General features: G+C 38.2%; 1 protein-coding gene across 1 annotated transcript in view; it reads right to left on the bottom strand.

Moving 5' to 3' along the window:
• PIGK (phosphatidylinositol glycan anchor biosynthesis class K) overlaps positions 1–15,082 on the bottom strand; it is a 145,887-nt gene extending 130,805 nt beyond the window's left edge. Inside the window, exons 1-3 of the mRNA XM_052637363.1 lie at positions 14,960–15,082; positions 11,305–11,358; positions 6,308–6,399 (exon numbers count right to left, since the gene is read on the bottom strand). Of these exons, the coding sequence (XP_052493323.1) occupies positions 6,308–6,399; positions 11,305–11,358; positions 14,960–15,052 (239 nt within the window). The 5' untranslated portion in view covers positions 15,053–15,082. The remainder of the gene's footprint in view (positions 1–6,307; positions 6,400–11,304; positions 11,359–14,959) is intronic.
• Positions 15,083–21,477: the final 6,395 nt, after the last annotated feature.

Here is a 21,477-nt window from a genome sequence, read left to right as displayed (position 1 = left end):
TCTCTGAATCAATATTTTGATATAGTATTATAAAATTCTGACAACCTATGTGTTAAAAAGTCTTTTATAACACATAAATTTGCTAAAAACTAGATGAACACTTTAGAAGACAGAAATGTTCTTACTTTTAAAGTACGAACTTGTGTTTGCTTTCCTAATTGGTTAATACTTTGGCCACCTGATGTGAAGAACTGAGTCATGTGAAAAGACCCTGATGCTGGGAAAGACTGAAGGCAGGAAAAGAAGAGGACAACAGAGGATGAGATGGTTGGATGGCATTACCAACTCAATGGACATGAGTTTGAGCAAACTCTGGGAGCTGGTGATAGGCAGGGAGGCCTGGCATGCTACAGTCCATGGGGTCGCAAAGAGTCAGACATGACTGAGTGACTGAACTGAACTGAACTGGGTAAAGTATTTCCAAGTCACACATTAATTTATCCAACATCTACTGAGCACCTACTATCCAGGAACTGTGCTGGATGCTATAAGTACAAAGTGAAATAAAATATAATCCTTGTTCCCTTCAAGGAGTTAATAATCTAATAAGGGAGACATACTATAATTAGTGTAATCATGTTATAATCAAAGTACATACAAAGGATACTATGAAAGCAAACAAGAAGGTCAGGAAATGCTTTTTTGAAGAAGTATTAAAGTGAATTTGGAAGGTCAGGTAAAAGCTACAGCCGTGCTTTCTAACTTGGTTGTGCACAGAACCACATATAAAGTTGATGTCTATGATTCACTTTAGATTTTGTGAATCAGACTCTCCAGGGGTGAAAATGAAGAATCGGTATTTTCAACAAGTACCATAAGTGATTCAGAATCACAGCCAGGTTTTGTTAGCAGTAAGCCAGAAGTATATAGACAACTATTCCAGGCAGAGAGAATAGCTCAGTACAGTCAGAGTAAGTGAAATACAGACAGAAAATCAAAGAGAAATCAGAACAAGAGTACTGATACAACTAATGTGATATTTCAAACAGGATCTAAAGAAGTGATGTGAACTTCTACAATAAAGGGCAGTCATCTATGTCATATGTTTTGGGAAACGACTTCTGACATGAACTAGTTTCTTACTGAAGTATATGGAAAAGCTAAATGCAAATATTTTGCATTAAAAGACAAAGCAAAATGCTCCTTTAAAAAAGCAAACAGTGTAAACAACATACAGTTATACTCATAATTTTTATTCAGTGCAGTGACCAGTCATTTTTCTCAGGATACACAGGATTATACTGCTTTAACTTGAAAATGTTCACTAAAGTATAAAATAAATTCAAACAGTATTTTGAAATTCCAGCATTAAAACTGAAAACTGCTCTTAATGATTTTAAGTTTCCAGACTATTATTTCATAATAGCGTATTACTTTCTGACTAAAATTTACTTACAATTGTATTTTTACTCTTAATTCCAGGTAGAAGTAAAGCAGGAATAAGTCATCAGGAAGAAGAATATTCACCATAATAGGTTAAAAGTCAAACAGAATCTATTCCATTGATCTCTGTTTGCTAAGCAACAAATAGTTCAAATCATCAACTATTTAAATGTCAAATTCATTTCCCAACAAAGACTTCATAATCAAGGACATAGAGAGGAAAGCATCTGACACAAGAATAAGAAAATTCTTTAGAAACCTTGGAAAAAACCTAATATATAAAATGCAAGCCATGGTTACACTCTTTACTAAGAAGTCCTTCTAGTTTAAATTCTTCTAAAACTTAAATCATTTAAACAAATCATTTAAACCTTCAGTTCAGTTCAGTTCAGTCACTCAGTCGTGTCCGATTCTTCGCGACCCCATGAATCGCAGCATGCCAGGCCTCCCTGTCCATCACCAACTCCCGGAGTTCACCCAAACTCATGTCCATTGCATTGGTGATGCCATCAACCATCTCATCCCCTATTGTCCCCTTCTCCTCCTGCCTTCAATCTTTCCCAACATCAGGATCTTTTCAAATAAGTCAGCTCTTAGCTTCAGGTGGCCAAACTATTGGAGTTTCAGCTTCAACATCAGTCCTTCCAATGAACACCCAAGACTAATCTTTAGGATAGACTGGTTGGATCTCCTTGCAGTCCAAGGGACTCTCAAGAGTCTTCTCCAACACCACAGTTCAAAAGCATCAATTCTTCGGTGCTCAGCTTTCTTTATAGTCCAACTCTCACATCCATACATGACTACTGGAAAAACCACAGCCTCGACTAGATGAAAATTTTATTGACAAAGAAATGTCTCTGCTTTTTAATATGCTATCTAGGTTGGTAATAATTTTCCTTCCAAGGAGTAAGCATCTTTTAATTTCATGGCTGCAATCATCATCTGCAGTGAATTTGGAGCCCCAAAAAATAAAGGTAGCCACTGATTCCACTGTTTCCCCAAATATTTGCCATGAAGTGATGGGACCAGATACCATGATCTTTGTTTTCTGAACGCTGAGCTTTAAGCCAACTTTTTCAGTCTCCTCTTTCACTTTCATCAACAGGCTATTTAGTTCTTCTTCACTTTCTGCCATAAGGGTGGTGTCATCTGCATATCTGAGGTTATTGATATTTCTCCCAGAAATCTTGATTCCAGTTTGTGCTTCATCCAGCCCAGCATTTCTCATGATGTACTCTGCATAGAAGTTAAATAAGCAGGGTGACAATATACAGCCTTGACGTACTCCTTTTCCTATTTGGAACCAGTCTGTTGTTCCATGTCCAGTTCTAGCTGTTGCTTCCTGACCTGTATACAAGTTTCTCAAGAGGCAGGTCAGGTGGTCTGGTATTCCCATCTCTTGAAGAATTGTCCACAGTTTATTGTGATCCACACAGTCAAAGGCTTTGGCATAGTCAATAAAGCAGAAATAGATGTTTTTCTAGAACTCTCTTGCTTTTTCGATGATCCACTGAATGTTGGCAATTTGATCTCTGGTTCCTCTACCTTTTCTAAAATCAGCTTGAACATCTGGAAATTCACAGTTCACGTATTGCTGAAGCCTGGCTTGGAGAATTTTGAGCATTATTTTACTAGTATGTGAGATGAGTGCAACTGTGTGGTAGTTTGAGCATTCTTTGGCATTGCCTTTCTTTGGGATTGGAATGAAACCTGACCTTTTCCAGTCCTGTGGCCACTGCTGAATTTTCCAAATTTGCTGGCGTATTGAATCCAGCGCTTTCACAGCATCATCTTTTAAGATTTGAAATAGCTCAACTGGAATTCCATCACCTCCACTAGCTTTGCTCGTAGTGATGCTTCCTAAGGCCCACTTGACTTCACATCCGGGATGTCTGGCTCTCGGTGAGTGATCACACCATCGTGATTATCTGGATCGTGAAGATCTTTTTTGTACAGTTCAGCTCTTCTAAAACTTAAACCATTAAAAAAAAAAACCTAATGACTTATAAGGGACTTCCCAGGTCACTCTGGGATAAAGAATCCTCCTGCCAATGCAGAAGACATGGGTTTGATCCCTGGGTCAGAAAGATCCCCTAGAGAACAGAATGGCAACCCACTCCAGTATTCTTGCCTGGGAAATCCTATGGACAGAGCAGACTGGCAGGTACAGGCAATGGGGCTGCAAAAGAGTCAGACATGACTTAACAACTAAACAACAACAAATGAATAATAGACAGGACAAAGATTCATTTACCAAAGTGAAACCTACTGCCAAATAATGCATAGTAATTCCCTGAAGGGGCACATTTGGTATAGAAGGAATAGCAGTTAAAAATCAACAGACTAACCACATACACCTATTTGAAGAGAACAAATAATAGTAATCAGCTAATGACAAGAATAATTCTTATACTTCATATAACAAATCATCATTTCTCAGACCTAATGTACTTTTTAAAAGTGATATTACCAAGATGCCTTAATTTCCAGATGAAATACAGGAATTAAATTATAGTTACAATTATAGGCTATAGTTGTCAGCTTGTTAGGTTAAAATGATCTATTGATATAGACTGTAAATTTGTTTCTTGAGCCATGCACTGCTTCCTTTCTGCTCCTACAGCATTTTATACATACTTCTATTCACTTTATTTTAAGTACGTAAGTTCTATTAAAAAAAAAAACAATGAAATTAAAAGACACTTACTCCTTGGAAGAAAAGTTATGACCAACCTAGATAGCATATTGAAAAGCAGAGACATTACTTTGCCAACAAAGGTCCATTTAGTCAAGGCTATGGTTTTTCCAGTGGTCATGTATGGATGTGAGAGTTGGACTGTGAAGAAAGCTGAGCACCGAAGAATTGATGCTTTTGAATTGTGATGCTGGAGAAGACTCTTGAGAGTCCCTTGGACTGCAAGGAGATCCAACTAGTCCATCCTAAAGGAGATTAGTCTTGGGAGTTCTTTGGAAGGAATGATGCTAAAGCTGAAACTACAGTACTTTGGCCACATCATGCGAAGAGTTGACTCATTGGAAAAGACCCTGATGCTGGGAGGATTGAGGGCAGGAAGAAAAGGGGACAACAGAGGATGAAATGGCTGGATGGCATCACCAACTCGATGGACGTGAGTTTGAGTGAACGGGAGTTGGTGATGGACAGGAAGGCCTGGCATGCTGCGATTCATGGGGTTGCAAAGAGTTGGACACGACTTGGCAACTGAACTGAAATGAACTGAAGTCCTGTAAAGAAGGTGGTACCATCACCAGGTAATAGCCAAGGAAACAGGCCTAGTATGGCAAAGTGACTAACCGAAATCACCACTGAACCACTGAACCCAGATTTCAAAGTCAGATCTAACTGCAAAGCTCCTTCCACACTGCCTCACATGGTAGAAAGGAACCATAGGACTAGATGAATCACACCTAAGTAACCAAACTGACTGCAGTTTCTTCTATAACTGCTTCTGAAGTAGCTAAAATAGATCCATCATATCTGACAAACCAAAGGTGGAGAACAGATATTTGCGGGTGGAGGTATGGAAGCTCTGCTTAGTACCTGAGCTCCCTCATACAATTAGGGAATATATCACTTTACGAGACTTCACAGAAGGCAGAGGGCCCCTCCCTATACAGAAGCCAACAATGCCACACAGTCATTCTTCCTGTCACCCCTGCAGCATAGACACGAGCACTTAACCTATGCTCCGCCAACATGACATTCCCATCAAGTACTCTAAATTAAAAGCTGGAGATGGTAAGAAACTGGGACAACAAAGGTCAGATTTTGGCAGCAGTAGCAACATTAAGTTTCCAAAGGCAATGGTGGCAGCTGTGTAATAGCTGAGTTTGCTGCTGCTGCTAAGTCGCTTCAGTCATGTCCGACTCTGTCCGACCCCATAGACGGCAGCCCACTAGGCTCCCCCATCCCTGGGATTCTCCAGGCAAGAACATTGGAGTGGGTTGCCATTCCCTTCTCCAATGCACGAAAGTGAAAAGTGAAAGTGAAGTCGCTCAGTCGTATCCAACTCTTAGTGACCCCATGGACTGCAGCCCACCAGGCTCCTCCGTCCATGGCATTTTCCAGGCAAGAGTACTGGAGTGGGATGCCATTGCCTTCTCCGAGTAGCTGAGTCTGCTGCTGCTGCTGCTGCTAAGTCGCTTCAGTCATGTCCGACTCTGTGCGACCCCATAGACGGCAGCCCACCGGGCTCCCCCGTCCCTGGGATTCTCCAGGCAAGAACACTGGAGTGGGTTGCCATTTCCTTCTCCAATGTATGAAAGTGAAAAGTGAAAGTGAAGTCGCTCAGTCGTATCCGACCCTCAGCGACCCCATGGACTGCAGCCTTCCAGGCTCCTCCATCCATGGGATTTTCCAGGCAAGAGTACTGGAGTGGGGTGCCATTGCCTTCTCCGTAGCTGAGTCTAGCCTTCAGCAATTTGAGGCTGCATTCCTGTCATCAGACTGGTTTTATGCTATGATTTTTAGACACGTCTTTTCTGTTACATAGTCTCTCCTGTTTCTGACTCTTCAAGGGCTCAACCCTCCCAGCAAATTGGTAAACTAATCAATATGTTTTCAACAAATATCTTTTCTACTTGAATCAGTCAGAATTGCCTTCTGTTACCTACAATTAAACCCAGACTGAGGCACTGAATAATTAAATAAGGGACACTGAACAATTACACTTTATCAAATCTTCCTACCTTAGTATTTATTGATTGCTGTTTTATATACTTTGCCATTATAGTCTTAAATTAAAACTACTTTATACATGACAGTGTGCTGTAACAATAACAAAATAACTTCAAATTAGGTTTCTTTATGTTTTTCAAAAACAACACAAATACACAAATATAACAACAGTCATCTAAAGGCAATTTTCACTGAGGTTCAGAGTTAAGCTTTATTAAGAATTCTTACCTGTCAGGAATACCTAGCCTCTTGACACTTCTATAAACGGAAAGAGTATTCGCAACATGTCGATAATTAAACCAGAATCTGGACGTACAAACCTAAAGTATCAAAACAAATATATTATTTGTAGGAATCAAAATAAACTACAGAGTTACAAAATTACTTCTAAGTAGGATATAGAGATGCCTAAAAAGTGTATCATAATCAGGCCTACAAACAGCAAAGCACCTAAAGAACTGTCAATAAAACCAACCTCCCTAGAAAGAAGTCTTTCATAACTGGTCTTAAATTTAAAAAAACTATTCAGCTTAAGAGAAGACAAATCTTTGTGGAATTTAATCAAATATTGAATCAACTTAGTTACTCTCAATTTATGTGATCCTATAATGTTCTTATTCCTAAAATATTAAACTTTTTAGAATTCAAGACAAGGAACATAATCTCATCACAGAATAGAAGAGAAAATTAACTACACTGGGTTATATACTATTCCTTTCACTCTGGACAGCTTCCTAATTTTAGTTGTGAAAAATGTAAGATAGAGATAAAAACAGAGCATAGAAAATGATTTTATATGCACATAAGAGAATGCATCTTAAAGAAGCTGTTGAACTGAACAGAAAACCAGAAATGATTCCAACAAACTTTACACTTGAAATAAAAAAAACTGATCCCTAAAAAAGACACCAAGGATACAAGGAAAATCTAACACAGTGCCTCAGAAGTCAGCCCTCTCGGGCATCTATTCCAAAGGAAAACCAGAGACTGGGGTTGGTTGGTAGTATACCTACTTGCTAAGCATCCTACCTCCTATCACATACTTCTACTGATGGTTTAAGTATAATGACAGAGAACATCACAAATGTTCTTGCCCCACAAGTGGAAAGGAACTACAAGCCTTTTTTATTACAATGAATTTTCAACCTGGAATACAATAAGGAAAACACTAAAATTTTTGACTACATTAAAGAAAAATGTACCATATAATCCTAACAGAAATGAAAAACTTGAAATAATTATAACTTAATAAGATGAACAACTCCATTCTGAAAAATGGACAAAGGATGAGACCAAGCATTTCATAACAAAGGCATTAAAAAAGGACAGTGAAACTTTTAATAATGCTTAACTTCTGTCATAATTTTAAAAACATAAATCAAATTGATAACCATCCAAAAGCCTGACAATTCATATTATTGGGAAGACTGTGGAGCATGAACACTCATATCCTACTTATGGGAAGTTAAACTAATATAAACCTTCTAAGAGGGTAATTTGCAATATACACCAAGTTTTAAAATGTACTTATTTTTTTATTTAGTTCATATAAGCATGCAAAATCAATGATCAGTGATCAATGCAAAGAAACAGAGGAAAATAATAGAATGGGAAAGACTAGAGATCTCTTCAAAAAAATTCAAGATACCAAGGGAACATTTCATACAAAGATGGGCACAATAAAGGACAGAAATGGTATGGACCTAACAGAAGCAGAAGATATTAAGAAGAGGTGGCAAAAATACACAGAAGAACCATACAAAAAAGATCTTCATGACTCAGATAATCACGATGGTGTGATCACTCACCTAGAGCCAGACATCCCGGATGTGAAGTCAAGTGGGCCTTAGGAAACATAACTACGAACAAAGCTAGTGGAGGTGATGGAATTCCAGTTGAGCTATTTCAAATCCTAAAAGATGATGCTGTGAAAGTGCTAAGCTCAATATGCCAGCAAATTTGGAAAACTCAGCAGTGGCCACAGGACTGGAAAAGGTCAGTTTTCACTCCAATCCCAAAGAAACGAAATGTTAAACAATTTTGAAGCAACCAAACAACAGCACTCATCTCACACACTGGCAAAGTAATGCTCAAAATTCTCCAAGTCAGGCTTCAACAGTACGTGAGCCATGAACTTCCAGATGTTCAAGCTGGTTTTAGAAAAGGCAGAGGAACCAGAGATCAAATTGCCAACATCCACTGGAAAAGCGAGAGAATTCCAGAAAAACATCTACTTCTGCTTTATTGACTATGCCAAAGCCTTTGACTGTGTGGATCACAATAAACTGTGGAAAATTCTTAAAAAGATGAGAATACCAGACCACCTTATCTGCCTCCTGAGAAATGTGGAAAAAATAGCTAGAACTGGACATGGAACAACAGACTGGTTCCAAATGGGAAAAGGGGTACGTCAAGGCTGCATATTGTCACCCTGTTTATTTAACTTGTATGCAGAGTACATCATGAAAAATGCTGGGCTGAATGAAGCCCAAGCTGGAATCAAGACCGCCAGGAGAAATATCAATCACCTCAGATATGCAGATGACACCACCCTTATGTCAGAAAGTGAAGAACTAAAGAGCCTCTTGATGAAAGTGAAAGAGGAGAGTGAAAAAGTTGGTTTAAAACTCAACGTTCAGAAGACTAACATTATGGCATCTGGTCCCATCACTTCATGGCAAACAGAAGGGAAACAATGGAAACAGTGACAGACTTTATCTTTTTGGGCTCCAGAATCACTGCAGATGGTGACTACAGCCATGAAATTAAAATTTGCTTGCTCCTTGGAAGAAAGCTATGACTAACCTAGACAGCATATTAAAAAGCAGAGACATTACTTTGCTGACAAAGGTCCATCTAGGCAAAGTTTGGTTTTTCCAGTAGTCATCTATAGATGTAAAAGTTGGACTATAAAGAAAGCTGAGCACTGAAGAACTGATCCTTTTGAACTGTGGTGTTGGAGAAGACTCTTGAGTGTCCCTTGGACTGCAAGGAGATCCAACCAGTCTATCCTAGAGGAAAGCAGTCCTGAATATTCATTGGAAGGACTGATGCTGAAGCTGAAACTCCAATACTTTGGCCACCTGATGCGAAGAACTGACTCATTTGAAAAGACCCTTATGCTGGGAATGATTGAAGGCAGGAGAAGGGGACACCAGAGGATGAAATGGTTGGATGGCATCACAGCCTCAATGGACATGTATTTGAGTAAGCTCCAGGAATTAGTGGTGGACAGGGAAGCCTGGCATACTGCAGTCCATGGGGCCGCAAAGAGTTGAACACAACTGAGCAACTGAACTGAACTGAACTGAAGCATGCAAAAATATGTATTCAAGGATTTTTCACTATACTATTGCCTATATTAGCAAAAACCAAAACCAAAAAAGGTAGAATCAAAATCACTACCCATCAGTATTACTTTTTTCACCATGAGTATGGATTATATAACTTTTATTAAACAGAGACAAAAATGTTTTAATCAAAGCAAATCCTGAAACTAAAATGGAATCCAATTTTCTTCTATCTCCCTCTGGTGGCAAGTTTTCTCAGTCATATTACAAGAGCAAAGGGTCATTTCATTTACCTCTGTTCATCCAGTCAAGACTAAAACTAATTCCAACTAGGAGAGTGGGGGGGCAGGGGGAGGGGCAGTTGGAATATATATATATTTAATTTGAAAAAATAACATTGAAAGAAATGTATGTTTTATACTTTCAACTCGGCCCTTCCTGGTCAAATACCATAATTTTCCATTTAAGAAAGTACAATTTACTGAAGTCTTGCTCTAGTAAATCTGGGTTAACGTGTAAAAGTGTTAGTTGCTCAGTCTTGTCCAACTCTTTGTGACCCTATGGACTGTAGCCCACCAGCTCCTCTGCCCATGGAATTTTCCAGGCAAGAATACTGGAGTGGGTGGCCATTCCCTTCTCCAGGGGATCTTCCCAACATAGGGATCAAACCCAGGTCTCCCCAGTAGCATTGCTGGTAGATTCTTTACCGTCTGAGCACCAGGGAAGCCATTAATGTGTAAAATATTGCACAAGTATGAAAACAGCAGTTGTGAAATACTCAGTGGTAATTCTTTTTCACACTCAGTTTCTCTATGGAGACCCAGGTTGCTGAGATTAGAGAGGGCCTGTTTCAAGAACATGGAAGTGCCCAGAACAAGGAAGAGTTTAATGTGTGTGTGGTATAAGCTAACAGGCTTCTATTCCAAAGGAGCCTTTTGGAAATTAGCTGTGTGCACATAGGCAGTTATTCCCTCTTTTAAGAATTTCCATAGAGCGACTAACTGGAAGTGCTCTTAAGTTTCCTACACTTTCCTGGTGGCTCAGAGAGTAAAGAATCTGCCTGCAACGAGGGCGACCCAGGTTCAATTCCCAGGTAGGGAAGATCCCCTGGAGAAGGAAATGACAACCCACTCCAGTATTTTTGCCTGGAAAATCCCATGGACAGAGGAGCCTGGCACACTACAGACCATGGGGTCACAAAGAGTCAGACACAACTAAGCGACTAACACTTTAGTTTTCTACAAAACAAGTTATCTTCTCAAACAGGTGGATCATGGCCTGCTACCTCACAGTTTTGTCCAATTTAAGTGATCACTAAAACCTCTCCTCTTATCATGAGCAGCTTTTGTTCAATTCCTTTATAAAATCTCTTGTGAGGTGGTAGCATATAAAAGCTATTTGTTCCTGAAGAACAAGAAAATGAGTCATGAACCCGAACAAGGAAATGAGTCATGAGACATGTTACTATTCTATTTAATCACAATAACATAAAATTAATCTGTCTCCTTCTAAACATTTCTGTATAACTTGAATTTTCTACAATGATCATTTATTTTTGCAAACAAAAAAAAAATTTTTTAAGAAAACAGCCAAAGTAGAGAGTTTCTATAAACTAACATTATAGATAAGAAATATTCAATGTAAGTTACTAGTTTCTGTCATTAAAATACCACTAAACTTCATAAAATACTTCCCTTAACAACAGGATCTCTAGCTTATCTTTCTATTTATTTACACATCACCACTTGACAGATATACTGGAAGCAAAGAATATTATTAGTTGATGTGGTCAATTTAAAATATAGCCACATAAATATAATTTCTGTTACAAAAAATAAATTTTATTCTTAAGAATTTGATTCACACAAAATTTCTCAGACACGTATCTAATGTAAACAAGGTAAATAAACAGGTAAACCTTTATAGAATACATACCAAAACTGCCCAGTTGTTTGTATGGCCACTTCTAAAGAACTGTTCTGCTTGATCCTAGTAATCAAATAATAGCAAAAAGATTAGAAGAAAATCAAATTTCCCAGAATAAAGACTGATGAAGGGCAGTTAAGATACATGTAATTTTTATTTTCAATAAGTCATCACAACACAAGTTTATAAATTTCTAGTATTTGACTTTATGAAAGCCAAAATAATTTTATTTGGGGGGTTATTGTGAGAGGGGCTGTTTTTAAACATTTTATGTCAAATAGTCAGCTCTTCCTCATATGCTTCCAGTTTTCCATTCAGTCTTTAAATTGTGAATGACTTATTTCATGTCTTCATTCTACACATAACAATATCCTTCCTGCTGAATAGGAATGAATATTGAATGCTTCCTATTATTTTCTTTGAACTTACCAAAATGTCTGATTGAATACATTCGCTACCATACTTCCATGTACCATTTTACTATCTGTTAGAGTAAATCTTAATTACATTTGCCATCATGGAACATTAAAAATCTCAACATCCAATACCATCCAGACACCTAATGAATATGATTTTTATTATATATTAAAATAACAGTGAATATAAACCATAATGATCTCATATCTGCTCCTAAACAGCATTAATTATGAGAACAATCAGACTGCATGGATTCAAATCTGGACCCTACTACTTACTAGCTGTATAAACTTAGGAAAGCTGCTTAACTAACTTCCTATGCTTCTGCTTTCCCATCTATAAAATGGTAGCATTATCTGACACACAGAATGTAGGAATGGTGATTGGAATATAATAACTGCAAAACATACATTAGCTCTTTTAATTTTCAGCTAGGAAGAAAATTTCCAGAAGAATGAAATTAAAAAATCACTCGAGTGCATGTGTTTGTGTTATATATATATACCTGTTATGTCTTATGGACAATCCAGAATGAACTTTTTGGCCAACCCAACCCAATATATATCTCTTTATAAACTTCTCAACAGTTGAATAGATGCTAAAGAAAGCAACGTGCATTAGTAAGCTAGGAATCTGAAGATCTGGTTTCAGCCCAGATCCTATCCCTTATCTGGTTGTGAGACTAGACTGTCATTTAGCTCTCTGGACTTCATTTTCCTCATGTAGAAATGAGAACTGACCCAATAATCTCTAATGTCACTTCTAGCTCCAAAACTCTCACATTGTTAAGACTTCAGTGAAAAAAACTGAGATGTCAAAACTCTTCTGTGATTGTTAAGATAATATAGACACTACAAAGTTATTCAACCACATATGGTTAGTGGAGCACCTATTATGTGCCAGGTACTATGTAATGTACAGTGATTCAAAAATCACTTAAAAAGCATGCTGCTTTCTCTCAAGAATCCCTGAGGTCAATAAAGACAAGCATGCAAACACATTACACTACAATATAACATTCATTCATTCATCACATTCATTGGGTACCACGTGCCAGCTACTGTTCTCAATGCTCAGAACACAACAATGGGCGAAACAATGCTAGTACTTGCCTCCAAAGAGGTTACATCAAACAGATAAGGATAAACCTCAAATTCTCTAAAGGTAAGATATACAGTATCATAAAAGAGTATAATAGGGGGACCTGACCTGGGGGGAGCCCAGCAGGGATGTCAGGGGAGGTTTCTCCAGGGAAATTTGGGTTATGATTCAACAGATAGAGAGGGAAAATAATTCCAGACAGAGAACATTACCCAAACGCCAGAAGGGACCTTAAAGGTTCTAGAAACTAAAGGAAAATTAGCATAACTAGAAGTTTTAAAGAGAGAGAGGGGAGATAGAACCAGCGTGCAGGCAGGAGCCTATGGGTCATAACCAAGATTTAGTTCTTTATCCTTAAAACAACATTAAAGTATATATAGGTGACATGGTCGGATTTGTGTATTTAAAAGTTACTCTGGCTGAGGCTTGGAGAACAGACTGGATTGAAGAAAGAATGACCTGAGGCAGACCAAGTAGGCAGCTATTGCCCTATAAATGAAAGATGACGGAATAATAGTGAGTACAAAGTATACATGGGTTATAATATGATAGACGAGTGCTATACTAGCCAAGTGCACACAGTACAACAGTAAATGCAAAATAAAGAAAAGGGAAAGGTTCTACAGGGGTTAGCTTTTACTGCATTTTAGTAAATGAGCAAACAAAGAAACAGGAAGAATAACACAACAGAATGTTAAAAAGCACGACTATGTAACTACAAAAAAGAGTAATAATATCCAAAACAAAGTATACAGAATAATCTGCTAAAATATATAAGAAAAATAGAATTTCTATACATATTTATATTATCTAAACAACATGCTTCATAAATAGTGAATATATAAATTAGCAATAATTCATGAATATAAAGAAAGCGTGCATGCTTTCCTTTTAAAATGGTAGAGTTGCGTATTTAAAAAGCTTTCAGCATTAGTCTAAGCTCAACGTCTGAGATCAGTCCTGGGTGTTCATTGGAAGGACTGATGCTAAAGCTGAAACTCCAATACTTGGCCATCTCACGAGAAGAGTTGACTCATTGGAAAAAGACCCGGATGCTGGGAGGGATTGGGGGCAGGAGGAGAAGGGGACGACAGAGAATGAGATGGCTGGATGGCATCACTGACTCGATGGACGTGAGTCTGAGTGATCTGAGTGAACTCCGGGAGTTGGTGATGGACAGGGAGGCCTGGCGTGCTGCAATTCACGGGGTCGCAGAGTTGGGACACGACTGAGCGACTGAACTGGCTGACTGACTAACGTCTGAGATGGTGGGGAGAATGGGCTTCTATATGAAGACTGGGACGTACGCAGAGACTAGATCATGATGTTTACACTTTCTCCGTCCAAAAACACTAAAAGTATCCAATCTAAAGAATAATCTGATCAAACTTACTTTGATGAAGACTAAAGAGAAGGAATTTGGAAGCCTGAAGAAAACAAGATAAGGTTACTGAAATAATCTAGGCAAGAAAAGACGAGGGCCTGCATCAAGTCAGTGGAACTTAAGAAGTGAAAGCAATTTTAAATATTGAGAACACAGAATTTAGTGATGATTAAAATGTGAAATAGAGGAGTTCTTTTTTTTTTTTTTTAATCCTAGGTTCCCAGCATAGGAGAAACCCCGTAGGAGGTGGGGTAGGTCCGAATATAAAACTTCGGACACAAATTTTCAAACGTCTGCTATTCTGAAAAATGATGCTAGAGATGTAGGCTGCAGAACTGGACGAAGGTATTATCAGAGTACAGGGGAGAATAAAGGCTTTATATCTGGCCAGAACTTAGTGTGAGTCAAAAATAAAACACTGTACCCATCTGATTCCTACTAGAGCGTTGTAGTTTGGTAGCGGGGACGTAGGCGCGGCACTCTAGAGCTGACCTTTCACCTACTAGGGACTGCACGCTCTTCCGAGCAAAGGATCACGCCCTCTCCCGCCGCCCAGGACTTGATTCTTTTCATTCGCCATTTTAAAAGGCTGAAACAGACAGTCACTGTCCTCTCCTGTTCCCTGCGACACCCTCCCCACAGCACCGTCAGCTTCCAGGAGGCTTCCCTCCGTAGCTGTGTATCGGACATGTGCTGGACGCTTACGGCCACGACACAGCTGTCCCCCGCAGGGCCCTGTCGTTCAGAGGGCCTGACTCCTACCTCGATCTGACTAGCGGCCAAGCTGCCGAAAGGCAAGAGCAACAACCCTGCCAGAGTAGTCAAACCCTGGCTGAGAAAACAGGTGTCGACCATGTTTGCCGGCTTCAGCGCACCTGGAGGGGCGGGGCGAGTGCCGTAAAGCAGCGCGGGGCGGGATTTGCGTAGTTTTTTTTTCCTTTTCTTTGCGACACCTGCCCCGCCTCCTAGAGAGCGGCTCCCTCGCCCTCCCACGAAAGCCTGCGCTTCCCGCAGTCCTTAGTTTCCCGGGTAGCTGGGACTGAGTCTGAGCCTTGAACTAAATTTTCAGGTTTTGTATTATAAAATGGACGTTTTAAAACTTTTTTGAAAAGCAATGGAGAAAAACTGTGAGCCTGTAAACCTTAAGAAGCTATTATTTCCTTTTTTGGTTAGTGTTGCCCATTCTTTGACTATATGAAACATGATGTGATGTAGAAGAGTAAGCTTTGGGATACAAAAAGGTAGCTAATTGGATCAATTGCAAATGAAAACATGGGTGAGCGCTCCAACTCTTATACTTGGGGTCTATTACCTGTTAAACGTATGAACATGGAGAAATTAGTTACATTTTTGTTTATTTTGTAATTATAGAGCTAAAACATATCAGAGTCTGAGGATTTAATAAATCGTGTGTATTCATTCCATTATGTTTATTATATTCATTTAGTTTTAAATTCTGCTTTGCATCTAGCATGACATAAAAGTATTTATGCTGCTTCATAATCTTAGTAATTTTAACATTTAATGTGACATGGAGTTCTGTCCCTTACTGAGGCCTAAGCCAAAGTAATTGCCTGTCTTTTGGGCAATACACAGTCTCTAAATTTTAGTATTAAAATCATATTATAAAGAGTTATCTTTGGACAGTTTTTTTTTGCATTTCTGAATTATTTTCTTTGGATAATTTTCCTAGAATGAGTATCTTGAGTCAAAAGACACAAAAGCTTTAGTGGCTATGAATGATGTTGCTTTCCAAAGTATACTAATTTACAATGCCATCAAAATATGCAACTGAACACCAAAGTATACCATTCTTTTCCCTCTCAATTCCTTGGTGTAAAATGTTACCTAAGGTGGTTCTAGTTCTTTAATTACCATCAGGACCTTATGTTGTTTTTTTTTAATAAAATATCTGTATGTCCTCTGATGTAAAATTTATGTTCATAGCTTTATTTTACGTGTGCATTTGATTGATATATTTATAAAGAAGTGATATTGACCCTTGCCATAGTTTATGCTGTTGCTTTTCCCAGTATTGGTCTCTCTTTCTATTTTGTTTCTTTTGCTTTTGCACTTTGTATGATCTTTAATGTCAGGCTTAAATCAGATTTCGGTCTTTCCCAGATGAAGATAAGAAAGTAAGCACATGTCCAGCATGTCTTGTACCTGAATGCTTCAAGTTCATTTAGGTCTCAAATCAAAAGTTTTATTTCCTTTTAATTTTATATTTAACTCTTCAACTATCTGGAATATATTTTAGTATATTCTATAAGATTTTATAAGATGTCAATTGCTGCATAACAAACCACCCAAAACTTTGTGGTATGTCCATATCTAGATACACAAGGATGTAGAAATGGAGACGTGATTCCGTGGGACCCATTGCAATAATGATCTACCAGTACTTTTATCAAAATTAGTATTTAATTATCCAATATAATTTTCTACATAATGCTAACCTTTCTTATTGACTCCTGTTATCTCTTCTATTAAATTCTTATAAGAAATAGAATATTTCTGGACTCTTTTCAATTAAAATAATTGTCTAGTTTGGGGCCAGAGGTATGTTATTTTAATTATTGTTGCTTTAACATGTTTTGATATTTGGCCATTAGGGCTAACAGTTTCAGTATGCTTCATTTTTCACAAAATTCTTTAATTAATTCTCCTGGTAATTTTCCAACTGAATTTTATGATAATATTTATAAAAATTACTATTTGGGTTTTTTCAATGGGGTTATGAAAATCTCTTAAGTTTGAGAGAAACTGACATCTTTATCATAGTCTCTCATTCAAGAATATCATAGTTTCATTTATTTGTGGTTCCTATTTTAAATTTCTCAGTAAAACTTTAAGTCAAAGGTCACTAAAGCTACTTTGTAAGCATTTTTAACATTTGTTGTTATTCTTAATAGATTTCTTTTACATTATGTAGGAAGTTCAGTTCAGTCACTCAGTCATGTCCAACTCTGCAACCCCATGAACTGCAGCACACCAGGCCTCCCTGTCCATCACCAACTCCCAGAGTTTACCCAAACTCATGTCCATTGAGTCAGTGATGCCATCTAACAATCTCATCTTCTGTCGTCCCCTTCTCCTCCTACCTTCAGTCTTTCCCAACATCAGGGTCTTTTCAAATGAGTCAGCTCTTCATATCAGGTGGCCAAAATACTGGAGTTTCAGCTTTAACATCAGTCCTTCCAATGAACACCCAGGACTGATTTCCTTTAGGATGGACTGGTTGGATCTCCTTGCAGTCCAAGGGACTCAAGAGTCTTCTCCAACACCACAATTCAAAAGCATCGATTCTTCTGCACTCAGCCTTCTTTATAATCCAACTCTTACATCCGTACATGACCACTGAAAAAACCATAGCCTTGACTAGACGGAACTTTGTTGACAAAGTAATGTCTCTGCTTTTTAATGTAGGAAACACATAGATAAATGATTATAAGTAATATCTATAATAGTATGTATTCTGATCAGTTATTGTTGATATGCAGGTCATATTTTGTGTCCAGCTGCTTTTTCATTATTTTAATAAGAATTATTTAATTATCTTAATACTCAAAATTATTTAAAACGTTTTTGACAAGTTGCTTTGGCTTTCCTAGTTTTACAATAATGTTATCTGAAAATTATCTTTTGTCTCTTCCTTTCCAATATTATTGCTTGTATTTCATTTTCATGGTTTATGTTATTATTTTAATATAATTAATAATATTGATAGCAGAAGACTCGAAGATTTTCTTGCTTCATTTTAATTTTAAAAGAATGGCTTTAGCACTTTTCCATTAAGTCTGCCATTAGCTCTTAGATTTGAATAAATACTCATTGTTATGTGAAAGAAATAGATTTCTATTTCTCTTTTTTCACTGAACAACTAATTTTCAAGTATGGAGTGGGCAATTTCACACTTTAATGTAGAACACACGAGCAGTTTTAAACACCACTCGAAGTGGGAAATAACAATTTTTCAATCTGTTAATATGTGAAATAGCATAGTTTAAAATTTGATTAGAATCGTTAGCCATACTCGTAGATAGAAAAGCTATGACAAACCTAGAAACCTTATTAAAAAGCAGAGACATCACTTTGCCAACAAAGGTCCATATAGTCAAAGCTATGGTTTTTCCAGTAGTCATGTACATATGTGAATTGGACCATTAAGAAAGCTAAATGCTGAAAAATTGATGCTTTCAAATAGTGGTGCTGGAGAAGACTCCTGGGAGTCCCTTGGACACCAAGGAGATCAAGCCAGCCAATCCTAAAGGAAATCAATCCTGAAGATTCATTGGAAGGACTGATGTTGAATCTGAAGCTCCAATACTTTCACCACTTTATGCAAAGAGCCGACTCACTGGAAAAGGCCCTGATGCTGGGAAAGATTGAGAGCAGGAGGATAAGGGGGCGACAGAGGATGAGATGGTAAGATGGCATCATCGACTCAATGGACATGAGTCTGAGCAAACTCCAGGAGATAGTGAAGGACAGGGAAGCTGATACAGAAAATAGATTGGTGGGGCCAGAGGCAGAGAGCAGGGGGTGGTGAAAAGAAGTGAAGGCAATTAAAATGTGTAAACTTCCACTCAAATAAATAACTCCTGGGAATGATTGCTATAATTAACAGTGAAAGTGAAAGTGAAGTCACTCAGTCGTGTCTGACTCTTTGTGACCCTGTGGACTGTAGCCTACCAAGCTCCTCTGTCCATGGGATTCTCCAGGCAAGAATACTGGAGTGGGTTGCCATTTCCTTCTCCAGGGGATCTTCCCGACCTAGGGATCGAACCCGGGTTTCCCGCATTGGAGGCAGACGCTTTAACCTCTGAGCCACCAGGGAAGCCTATATTGTATATTTGAAAGTTGTTAAGAGAACAGATGCTTAAAGTTCTCATCACAAGAAAAAAATTGTAAGCATGTGGTGATGGATGTTAACCAGACTTACTGTGGCAATCACTTTGCAATATATGCATATATCAAAGCATTATATTGTATACCTAAAACCAATACAATATATATGTCATTGTCCTCAATTAAAAAGAATTATTAACCAGAGTCTGCATTGAGACTACAGTTCAGTTCAGCTATTCATTAAGTGAATAATTAACTTAGCAACTAAATGAGAAAACAAGCCTTTGAATATCATATCAAAATTATACACATCTATACATAATCAGAGTCTTTTCCAATGCTGGGAAGGATTGGGGGCAGGAGGAGAAGGGGACAACAGAGGATGACATGGCTGGATGGCATCACCAACTCGATGGACGTGAGTTTGAGTGAACTCCGGGAGTTGATGATGGACAGGGAGGCCTGGCATGCTGCGATTCATGGGGTCGCAAAGAGTCGGACACACCTGAGTGACTCAACTGAACTGAACTGATACATAATCATGACTTCTCTAATAAAAGTTTTTATGCCTGAGCCTCACAGTAAATAAACCGTGAAGTCTATCCATACTGGGTTTTATAATAGCCTTTTTAAAAATTGAAGTAGAATTGCTTCACAGTATTATATTAGTTTCAGGTGCACAGAATAGTGGTTCAGTATTTTTATAGATTAACTCTATTAAAAGTTATTACAATATAATGAGTATAATCCCCTGCGCTATACAATATATCCTTGTTGCTTAGGTATCTTATACATAACAATTTGTATCTCTTAATCCCTTACTCCTAATTTGCCCCTCCCTGCTTACCTTTCCCCTCTGGTAATCACTAATTTGGTTTCTGTATCTGCGTGTTTCTCACTTTGCTATATACATTTGTTTGTATTACTTTTTAGATTCCACATGTAATGTCATATATATTTGTCTGTCTGTATCTCACATATTTTGGTAAAATAATGTTTTCTAGGTCCATTCACATTTCTCCAAATGTCAGACTTTCATTCTTTTTATGGCTGAATAGTATTCCTTTTTGTGTATGTGTATGTGTGTATACATACATGTATCACGTCTTATTCATTCATTTGTGTGTTGATGGGACACTTGGGTTGCTTTCATGTCTTGGCTACTATAAATAGTGCTGCTGTGAACATTAGAATGCATGTATTTTTTTAAATTAATGTTTCATTTATCCATGCTGTTTTTCTTCAATCGAGTGATAACTCAAACTGACTCAACTGAATCTTGTGTTGAACCATAGTTTATTCTTATTCTCTTCTCTTAATTACACCCCTACCATATCTTCTTTTTAATTCTCTTTTTCTCTCTTCTCTTTTCTGCACCAAGAACACTATTGTGTTATTCATTCATTCAGTTGATATTTATAACACCAGTTACGTACCAGGCATTGTCCTAGTCACAGGTAATAGAAGAGAGAGCAAAACCTGAGCAAGTCTCTATCCTTATGGAACTTACAGTCCAAGGGAGGCAGACATTCATAGTAGAGGCGTTTAAGCTTCTACTTTTACAAATGTAAAAGTCTTAACAAGAGAGTTCCTAGTAGGAGACACAACCTTGTAAGAAAAATCAGGTTAAGTTTCCCTGAGAAAATTAGCTGAACTGAAATTAATGAGTTCTTGAGGCAAAGATTAAAGGAAGGGAAAAGTTTTCAAGGCAGACGAAATACCTCTTGCATAGAACCTATGGAAGAGGGGAGCGTGTCTTATTTTCTTTTAATCAGAGGATAACTGCTTTACGATGTTGTGTTGCTTTCTGCTGTACAACAATGTGAATTAACTATAAGTATACATGTACCCCTCCCTCTTGTCCCTCCCTTCAGTTCAGTTCAGTCTCTCAGTCATGTCCGACTCTTTGCGACTCCATGAATCACAGCACGCCAGGCCTCCCTGTCCATCACCAACTCCCGGAGTTTATCCAAACTCATGTCTGTCGAGTTGGTGATGCCATCCAACCATCTCATCCTCTGTCATCCCCTTCTCCTCCTGCCCCCAATCCCTCCCAGCATCAAAGTCTTTTCCAATGAGTCAACTCTTCGCATGAGGTGGCCAAAGTATTGGAGCTTCAGCTTTAGCATCAGTCCTTACAATGAACACCCAGGACTGATCTCCTTTAAGATGGACTGGTTGGATCTCCTTGCAGTCCAAGGGACTCTCAAGAGTCTTCTCCAACACCACAGTTCAAAAGCATCAATGCTTCGGTGCTCAGCTTTCTTTACAGTCCAACTCTCACATCCATACATGACCACTAGAAAAACCATAGCCTTGACTAGACGGACCTTTGTCAGCAAAGTAATATCTCTGCTTTTGAATAGGCTATCTAGGTTGGTCATAACTTTTTTTCCAAGGAGTAAGCGTCTTTTAATTTCATGGCTGCA

Source organism: Budorcas taxicolor, chromosome 3 (genome assembly GCF_023091745.1).
Source record: "Budorcas taxicolor isolate Tak-1 chromosome 3, Takin1.1, whole genome shotgun sequence".
Classification (NCBI taxonomy): Eukaryota; Metazoa; Chordata; class Mammalia; order Artiodactyla; family Bovidae; genus Budorcas; species Budorcas taxicolor.
This window is presented reverse-complemented; position numbering and strand designations above follow the sequence as displayed.